The sequence below is a fragment of the Carassius gibelio genome, chromosome B21 (genome assembly GCF_023724105.1).
Source record: "Carassius gibelio isolate Cgi1373 ecotype wild population from Czech Republic chromosome B21, carGib1.2-hapl.c, whole genome shotgun sequence".
NCBI lineage: Eukaryota > Metazoa > Chordata > Actinopteri > Cypriniformes > Cyprinidae > Carassius > Carassius gibelio.
The window spans coordinates 25,790,165-25,800,065 of record NC_068416.1 but is presented as its reverse complement, the minus strand read 5'-3'; the positions used below and the strand labels follow the sequence as shown (position 1 = coordinate 25,800,065).

General features: G+C 35.9%; 1 protein-coding gene across 2 annotated transcripts in view; it reads right to left on the bottom strand.

Moving 5' to 3' along the window:
• Positions 1-3,409: 3,409 nt before the first annotated feature.
• The window catches only part of LOC127985389 (netrin-G2-like), a 61,670-nt gene continuing 55,178 nt past the window's right edge, over positions 3,410-9,901 (bottom strand). For both annotated transcript variants that reach the window (XM_052587389.1, XM_052587388.1), the window contains 3 exons: positions 9,696-9,863; positions 7,340-7,474; positions 3,410-4,579 (listed from right to left, as the gene is read on the bottom strand). In XM_052587389.1, coding sequence (XP_052443349.1) covers positions 4,362-4,579; positions 7,340-7,474; positions 9,696-9,863 — 521 coding nt within the window. In that variant the 3' untranslated portion in view covers positions 3,410-4,361. The remainder of the gene's footprint in view (positions 4,580-7,339; positions 7,475-9,695; positions 9,864-9,901) is intronic.

Here is a 9,901-nt window from a genome sequence, read left to right as displayed (position 1 = left end):
AAAAAAAAAAGTTAAATTCATTAAACTGTCAATACACACAGCTGTGTGCATTTTAACTCTTTTTGCTGGTTCACAAATGAAAATTTTAACATAGTCATGAACGATTTGCCAGTTTCCAGTGATTCAATAAACTATTAATTTCTTGATCTATTTATGAGTGAATCAAACTTCACTGATGAACCAATCACCAGTCACTCTCGAGTCTATAATGATGACTCTCAAGATTTAGTACTTGGTGATTTGTTGGAATGGAGTGCTGATGTCCTCCATGCTCTCAACAGTATTAATTTCGACTCCATCCAAACTCCAGATACACCTAATTATAGTGTTGATGATGAAGTTCCCCAAGCTACAGTGTCTGCCATGTCCAGCTGTAGGGATTTTGGACTACCTGTAGCTTGTTTATTGAAGAAGCAGGACAACCACCTAGAAGTGCGTTACAATAGTCCAGTCTAGAGGTCATGAAGGCATGAACTAGCTTTTCTGCATCAGAAACAGGTAACATGTTTCGTAGCTTGGCAACGTTTCTAAGATGGTAGAATGATGTTTTTGTAACATGGGAAATATTATTTTCAAAAGTTGCTGTCTAATATAACACCTAGATTCGTGACTGTAGAGGAAGTAAGTAGTCTACAAGATTCTGTGTACTGTTTTTTGGTCCAATAAGTAATATCTCTGTCTTATGTGAATTAAATAAGAGAAAATTATTGGTCATCCAATCTTGTACATTTTTAACACACTCTGTTAGCTTAGATAATTTAGAAGTTTCATCTGGTCTCGTTGAGATACAGTTGAGTATCATCAGCATAACTGTGGAAACTAATCCTGTATTATGTAATCCGTATTTTGTAATAATGTTTATGATCCCTCAAAGCTGTGAAGTGGGTCTCAGACTCTGGTGATGAGTTGAGGGTCGTTCACACAGGATCCTGAGTGATTCAAGCTCTCACGATGCATCCAGAAATGGTATCCACTGTTGTGAATCAAATACTTTTATTTTACTTTGATGAATATCTAGTTAAAATTCCGTTAATGGGAACAAAATCTCTTTTCCAGGCTCGAGAGTACTGGCCTCCTAAATATATCTGATGACCAGCCAGCACCCCAGGGAACCAGCGACAGTGTGGTCACTCAGGATCCTCTTCTTTGTATTGCTGTGTGGCGATTTCCCAAAAATACAAGACCTGGAAAAGATTAACAGTAACACCTCGGCCAAAGATGGCTTGTCAAAAGGTGAGATCTTCACTTCAGCCAAAGACAATTAGAAATCTGAAGAATGCAGAGTAGAATTTAAAAAATAATCAGACATCTCTCTCTTCTTTCTGCATAGAATGCAAATTATTTGTCTCTGTCTTCAGTTTGACCTAAAGCAGCGGATTGAACTAGAGAAGCTCAGTCTCCATGATGTTTTACAGTATGATGTCACCGATCCTTCTTCAAGCTCCCAGAAATTCACAGAAGTGGAGAAGTGTTGAATGCATTGCTGCACAGATCTGAACCCTGTGTGTAACAATAAAGATAACTCTAGGAGAGGGAAGAAACACGTTTTTAAATTGAGGGTAATGGTGGTAAAATGTGCAGTGTCTGTTGCACCACTAGGGGTCGCAATGTTTCTAGGTTTACACCAGTCTGCCATGCCCCAGTTTCAGGGCCAAGCAACTGTATATTATACTCCCTAAACCAGAACTGTGCAGTCCACTCAATGTGTGGCCAAAAACCTCAGTAGAAACCTTTAGAGATGCACACAGAAAAAAATGTAAGACTCAAATCTCAGCAGTTCAATTCATTTCAATCTTATATCATCCTGTAAAATGCAGTTTTTATTTGTGTTGTTAGAGGAGTTTTTATGGTGGAACCATGATAGAGAGATGGTATTTTTTTGTAAGTTTATTTTAAATGGTGTATGCCATTATTTAAATGCTATTGTTTAAAATCATTATGTGTTAAGGTAATTTAGCCACTCTCTTTCCCACGGTCACCTATTATGTCCTGTTTGTATGATTCTAATCATGTTTCTATCTAAAGGTGGTGAGAATGAAGCTGTGCACTCATAAAGACCCATCTTGACGTGCACTATTGATATTCTGAGGAAGGTAATCAATGCCCGCTGATCCTCTCAGGTGCAGGACACTCTACTGTGACGTGACGCAGCATTTTTCTCTCATCAGGAAGATGCCAGGTCAGCAAGGGCCTGGAAACTGGCTTTTGTTGTAATTTTACGTTATTGGAGCAGCGTCCTGTTTGTTGTCTCACTGGCTCGGGTGTCATTTTCAGATATTTCATAAAGCCGGTGACCGTAAAGTACATATAAAACTCTCTCTGGGTTCCTCTACGACTGTAAAATAAGAGCCAGTAGAAGATTTGATTGGGTCACTCGTACCATGCTGTCTTAATATAGTGGATGAAATAACTTTTTAGAGATAGAAATCATATTAGATAGCTCTGTAGTCACAATACAATAATGAAATTAATTTGAAATCATTTTGTCTGCTGGTTTAAGTTCATGCAGCAATTTTCGTCATTGCTTGTTCTTTACTAACTTGTAAAATGATAAACAAGACAATTAATTAAGAAATATTTCATGTCTTTTTTTTTCTCCTTTTAAAATCAAGTTATTACAAACAAAATGCAATTTCTTGGAATCATTTCTTGGTTTTGTTTGTTATCAATTATACAGTATATTTGAATGATGAAAATCATATTAGTTGACATATTAGCTTTTGTAGTTGCAAAAATAAATTAAGTGAATTGTAAATAATTTGAGCTGTTGGTTTAAGTGCATGTTGCAATTTTTTTAATGTCCTTTGTGCTGCACTAGTTTGTAAAGTCCTTAACTAACAAATACCCCCCCCCCCCAATTAATTGTTTAATTAGTAATTAATAATATTTTTTACCTTTCTCCAATATCACTTTCTATACTCTTAATCTTTTGTAAAATGCTTTTAACTAACAAAAGCCATTTCCTTAATGACATCATCCGATAGGAAGTGACATCATCTTGGAGGGAAAACAACAGCGTAAACACCAATGAGTTTTTTGTGGTATTATTAGCCATTTGATGAAATATTTCATGTACAGTATTACATATTGTTATTGATGAAATTACTCTAATCTGTAGGACGATATCAAAACATACCAATATTAAAAAAGAACTCAGTTACACCCTCATGTACATAAACGCTCTTTATTCTCTTTCATGCCATGACTGTTAATAATTTTAAGTTTTTACTTTACTTTTATAGTGAAGAAAACCCTTTTTATTCCCTTTTACAGTAATATTTTTTATATTACAACACAAGCATATTTATTTCTTACAGTGCATAAATTATGTGTTTTTAAATGTATTATTACGAATTGTAATTTTATGTGGTGCTAAAGAAATGATCCACACAGAAACAACTCAAACATGGCCAAGTAACAGTCACATTTACTGTAATGTTTACAGTGTCATCAAATTTCATTCAGTTCTTTTAGTTTTGTAAATCTGTTCACCATAAAGTGTAATAAACCCCATCCCATACATTTCAGTAGAGTTTGCCATCTAATAAATAAATTCTGTTTGGTACATTTAGTGCGTAAATTCATCCTCTGTAATACCTGACAGTGTAAACTCTACTTTATAGATTCTCGTACTATAGTGTGATGTAAACTTTACAGTGTAATAAAACCTTTTGCCTCTTATATAGATCCAAAACAAAAAATATTCTCTACCAAAAATAGTCAAATAATGTGGGTTTATAATAATTCCATTTGATTAGATAGATATCTTCTCTTGCGAGTTGAATAGTGTGTTCATGTCCCAAATACTTCGTAAATGACCTCTAACTGTGCCGACAGACATTCCTATAACCACCAGGAGTACAGTGCCTAAAATCTTAAATAGTCATGATATAACAAATATCGCGATAATATCATACTCTTTGCTTTTTAGCGAATAACAGTGAGCGCTCATTACATACATCTGAATGTTAAAAACTGCAGCGAGGGAGTGTAAAAAAAACACACAAAAAAAACGTGAAGCTGGACCTTTCCTGAAAATGTCGTATAATCTCTGATCACTGTGAGGACACGCCTCCTACATAGACCAATCAGAGTGAAGGAAGTGCAGTTTGTATTACATTTCGCAGCTATTGCACAAGAAGCTGACTTCTTGTTGATATTGTGTGTTTGTAGTGTATGTGTTTTTGGTATTATTTGTCCTCAGTGTATATGTAAGGCGCACATTTTGAGTTCCATTGATTTCCAGCTCCTCCAGAGTCTTTGTTTCTCGTTCTTGTTGTCCTGCAGGGTGTTCTGCACCCTGTAGAGGGCGATGCTGAGCATCTGGCCCTCTCGGTGCCCGCTGGGGAAGCAGGAGTCTCTCAGGAGGCGGTGGAGCCCAGCAGGGTGGCGAGGAGCGGGCACAGCAGAAGTGCCAGGCTCAGTGTGAGTGCACTGGCACCGTTGCACTTTTTGCCTCCGTCGCAGCGCGACTGTTGGCACAAAACACCCTTAAAGTCCGGCGTACAGCTACAGCGCTGATTCTGAACACACGTCCCCCCGTTCTGGCACAAGAGTAACTCATCGTCACACACGTTCACTGTGGAGAACATGAGGAAACATTTATATACATGTTATGTAATGTTCAAGCAAATACACCATTTTTCTCTAAGACTAGTTTGGAAAATTATGATTTTTTTTTATTCTCTGCATTTATTTGATAAAATACAGTAATATTGTAAGATACTATTACAATTTAAAAGATTTATAGAATTTATTTTTAGCATTGATTGACCCTTCAGAAATCATTTGAATGTGCTAATTTGCAGATTTATTTATTTTTTTTTCAGGTTGTGAATTACCGGGATTTATAATTTGTAGATTATACTTTTTCACATCTCTTTTACATAGAGGGACAGTTTAAATTTCACTAAAGTTAAATGTCTGATATCAGTTCATATATCAATGCTCTGCTCTAGAATACTTGGAATGTAGTGCAGAATGTGGACTGTTTTTATTGTGCATTTCAATTGCTTGATAAGAGTTTTTATATACATACAGCACAGACCAAAAGTTTGGAGACACCTTCTCATTCAAAGAGTTTTCTTTATTTTCATGACTATGAAAATTGTAGAGTCACACTGAAGGCATCAAGGGCTATTTGAGCAAGAAGGAGAGTGATGGGGTGCTGCGCCAGATGACCTGGCCTCCACAGTCACCGGACCTGAACCCAATCCAGATGGTTTAGGGGTGAGCTGGACCGCACACAGAAGGCAAAAGGGCCAACAAGTGCTAAGCATCTCTCAGGGAACTCCTTCAAGACCATTTCAGGTGACTACCTCTTGAAGCTCATCAAGAGAAAGCCAAGAGTGTGCAAAGCAGTAATCAAAGCAAAAGGTGGCTACTTTGAAGATCCTACAATATGACATATTTCAGTTGTTTCACACTTTTTTGTTATGTATATAATTCCACATGTGTTAATTCGTAGTTTTGATGCCTTCAGTGTGAATCTACAATTTTCATAGTCATGAAAATAAAGAAAACTCTTTGAATGAGAAGGTGTGTCCAAACTTTTGGTCTGTACTGTATGTACAATTTGATATTTTTATTTTTATGACCAAAAGAGACTTCTTACAAAAATGTTTCAAAATCTAAATTATTCCAAACTTTTGGTCGGTAGTGTAGTGCAGCGCCTCTCTCTCTCACACACAGAGCCACGATCATTCACTTAGTGGCTTGTATCTGTGTCATATTTAACATGGGCGTATGGTGTCATTAAAAGCCACAATGGGTCGCAGAAGTCTGGGTACTAATGGACCAGGTGCTGCACACCTGACCCCAAACTGTCTCAGCAGTGAACAATGAGTGTGTGTGTGTGTGTGTGTGTGTGAGAGACAGAAAGGCCAGAAAATGATAAAGAGGAGGATGACTATGGCTATGTCCAGAATAGCATATGCACTATGCATATAATAGTATAATAGCAGTGCATTGTGTATAATATAGATAATTAAGCTTGAAGTGTGCCGTTCTGAACATAACCCAGAAAAAGAGTGTTTGTGAAGACTTAAATGGTCTTTTTTTTTTTTTTTGCAAAATTGAAAAGGTTATGAGATTGTAATAAAAAAAAGCTCTGAAAGACTTGCCTAAACTATGTAAAAACTTACTTTATTAACCAAACGGTCTGTATTTACTAGAGCCAGTGAAAACTCACTGCATGGAGATCCACTTAACCCAAGAACAAAACAAATCTTTTTTAAGAAAGTGACTAATCCAGCTCCCGACGTCTGTCCCTAATGGATTCTCCTCTGTTTTCTCACTGTGCTAGCGGTTCTGGCCATGGGCCTGTTTCATCTTAAAGATGGATCACGGGGAAAACGCTGTGCGCAGGGTTTCTAAAACACCATGGGAATCCAGGTACAAATGTGATCATTACCCCACAAACCAGTTTCCAATGAACAAGGGCTGCTTAGAATCTGCATGGCAGCTCATCATTTAAATGCACGGACAGCCAGACCATTAGACACTAGTAATATGCTGTTTTGATGTGCAGTATATATCTAATGCGTCGTGATAAGGAGTCAGACTCTTGTCAAATCAAATGAATCCCGCCCCTTTTCATTATGAGACCACACCCCTTTTTTGTGCTACACGACCTGGAACAAATTCCAATATTTGAATCAGAAACATGCAAATTATTTTAAACAGAAAGTGAACTGGTCACTAGTAGTCTGGTGTCAAAATGTGACATTGCTGGTAAATGGTAACCAGAGCTTGATCTGTGCATATTTCTCTTCTGATTCAGACAAGATGACTATTTCACTGGAGAAAGCAATATTATGGATTATAGGCTTGTTTGCAGTTAAAAACATCTTGATGGATTTGTTTCTTACAAACATGCAGCTCTTGGCTTCACAAGACATGAATTGATGGACTGGAGTGATGTGGATCCTTGTGATGTTTTTATCAGCTGTTTTGACTCTCATTCTCACGGCACCCATTCACTGCAGTGGATCCATTTCTGAGCAAGTGGTACAATGCTCAAGTTTTCTAAATTTCCATGAAGAAACAAACTCATCTTTATCTTGTATGGCAAATGTTAATTTTGGGTGAACTATTCCTTTAAGCATCTTTCTCCTTTCTCTGTCATTCAAAAGTGACTGCAAGCTAAATATATTATTTACAAGGCAACTTTTATTTCAAACTGCTTTTGGAAACAAAAGCCTTGTAAATGACTGAGCCAATTAATATCTGATTTAAACTTGAAATGGAGAATGGAGAGGCAATTGCACACTTTGACATTGATTGTGGAGTTGAATGAAGTCTGATTAGGAAGTGGTTAATGAATCTGGGAGGTACTTACCGAAACAGCCCTGTTTCCAATAATAACCGGGGAGACAGTCATCACATTTGACTCCGGTAGTGCCTTCTTTACACTGACAGAAGCCGGTACCGTTACAGCGGTCGTGCAACGAGCCCATCGTATTACAGTTACACTCTGAAAAGAAAGAGCGAGAAATAGTTGGGGGGAAAAAGTTTGAACTTTTAAAACATTACATGTGCCAAAAAGGCTCAGTGGTTTCCTTTTTATTCAATTGTTTTTCTGTTGTCAGTTCTGCATGCATTAATGTTGCTATACACATATGACTCCGTTTTCTTGCATGCACCTTTTTTATTTATTATATTTATTCATAAAAATGTAACTTTAGTGCATATTTATTGTGCAGTTGCTTTTTGTGGTTCGAAAGAATAAGGTATGCTATTTATTTTCTTCTGTGTTTAAAAAGGTCTTAATATGCCCTTCCACGATTTAAGGCCTTAAAAAGTCTTAATAGGTTTTAAGTTTTGAATACACTGCACAGAAAAAAAAAATAAGAATACAATTCTAAACATCCTTAAATCAAGATTTGTGTTTTCTTCAATGCATTCTTTAAATATTCTTTACTTGGTCTTATAAAGATTTTGATAAATGTACTTTGTCTTCATAAACCTGCAGAAACCCTGAAGATTATCATGATGAACACATACAAATTTTCTGCAATAAATAAAAGGCGATGGACAAATCCTATTGGTTTGTGTCGAGGGAACCAGGATGATGCTAACCTTTGTAATCTCACAAGTATTTTATATTGCTTGAAGATCTAATGTATTGCATCACTTTTATAGTGTAAGGTAGTGGCAAATGAATCATTTTGATGTTTTCTTATTTTTAGAAACTATCTACTGATATTTTTATACACATCAGTTTTTTGCATTGGGCTGCAGCCAACTGCATTAGAATGAATTACTGCACTTCGGTGAGAACTCCTGAAAATAGACAGTGTAAACTCAGTGCTGTTGTGAGCTCAGGATGAGGTAAATGTTCTCCTCGTGGAGATCTTGGTGTTGACCCTGTGCCATGTTGGCACCTGGCACACACCCGATGAGGGCGAGTTCATTTGTGCTGACTTCACAGCACGCTTTCGTTTACCCCGCGCCCTGCCTCCTCGTGCAGCAGATGGACTTCCTTCTCCATCCTGGTACTCTCAGCATCGTGCTGATATAAGAGCTGTCACATCCGGGTTTATTTCTGGAAGTTTATTTGAGGACCGCTGGGAATCTCTAATGTGATGCTCTCAGGATGATAATGTTGCAGTTTAACTTTGCTGACCGTGGCGTCCAGCGCAGTTTTGTTTCATCTAGCATTTTTTCTTTCTTTCTTCCTTTATTCCGTTGTCTGTGTATTTCTATTTACTGATTACACCCTTAGTATTTTTTCCAAGTGTGTCTCTTTTTGTTTCAATTAGAGGGATTTCGCTCTTTAAAGATTAATGCTCAAAATCTGAGGCATTCTTTTGCTGAATTGCTTTTAGTGTCTTTTAGCCAAGTATGGTTCACTCTGCAATAATTGTCAATAAATAACTGTGTCACTGCAATTATAGTAAGGTCATATATGAAAATATGCAATAAAAGTTATATTTTTCTCATATTCTGTTTTATATTTTCACAAATTCTATTTTGTTTGCTAATTATTATTATTATTATTATTATTATTATTAATTTTCAGGATTAATTTTATCCCTGTTAAAATTTCTGGATTTCATTTAATGGTTACAAAATGTATGTCTAATTAATTAAAATTATGAAATTAAACAATACAAAAACAACTTATTAAAAAATAATAATAAAAAAAAAACTTTAATAAAAATTTGTTGGGCCCTATAAAATATATATATATTTTAAAATTATCCCCAATTCAGTGTTTTTTATGTTTTAATGGTTTAATCAAATTTTATTAATTAAAAAAATTACTATAATAGTGCTGTGATATTTATTTATTCATTCAGAAATACTGTTTTAATTTTACCTGATTTTGTACACATTTGTTATCAGAAATGGTGTTAATCATATCAAATCTTAAAAAAACTATTTAATTAATCTTTTAAAATGTGTTGAAATAAATGGTTTTGTTCTTTTAAATTTTTTTGAAAAACAAACCTACACAAAAAAGGTTTAAAAAAATGACTTTGAGAAGTACATTGTAATGTTCTGTTATTCTGTCATAATTTCTTAAAGTGAAATTCAACTTTTATTTTGACGGGTTGTATTGAAGACCTTTCTTATTAGTTCTAGCATCTGGGAATTGAACCTGTGCCATTCTTATTATTTAAGATATTGCTCGAGCCAGTGATTTAATTTATTTTATTTATTTCAGATATAAAACGTACACTTTTACTCACCGATGCACACATTCTCATCATCAGGTTCTGCAGAGGTGTTTTTGTAGAAGCCCATGCGACAGTGTTCACAGTTCTGACCACGCGTGTTGTGTTTGCAGCTCACACACGTGACTATGTTCAGGAAGTCGATGTAACTGCAGCGATTCGAGTGTCCGTTACATTCACAATCTGACAATGAGAGAGAGAGATGTTAATTCTTTACACTT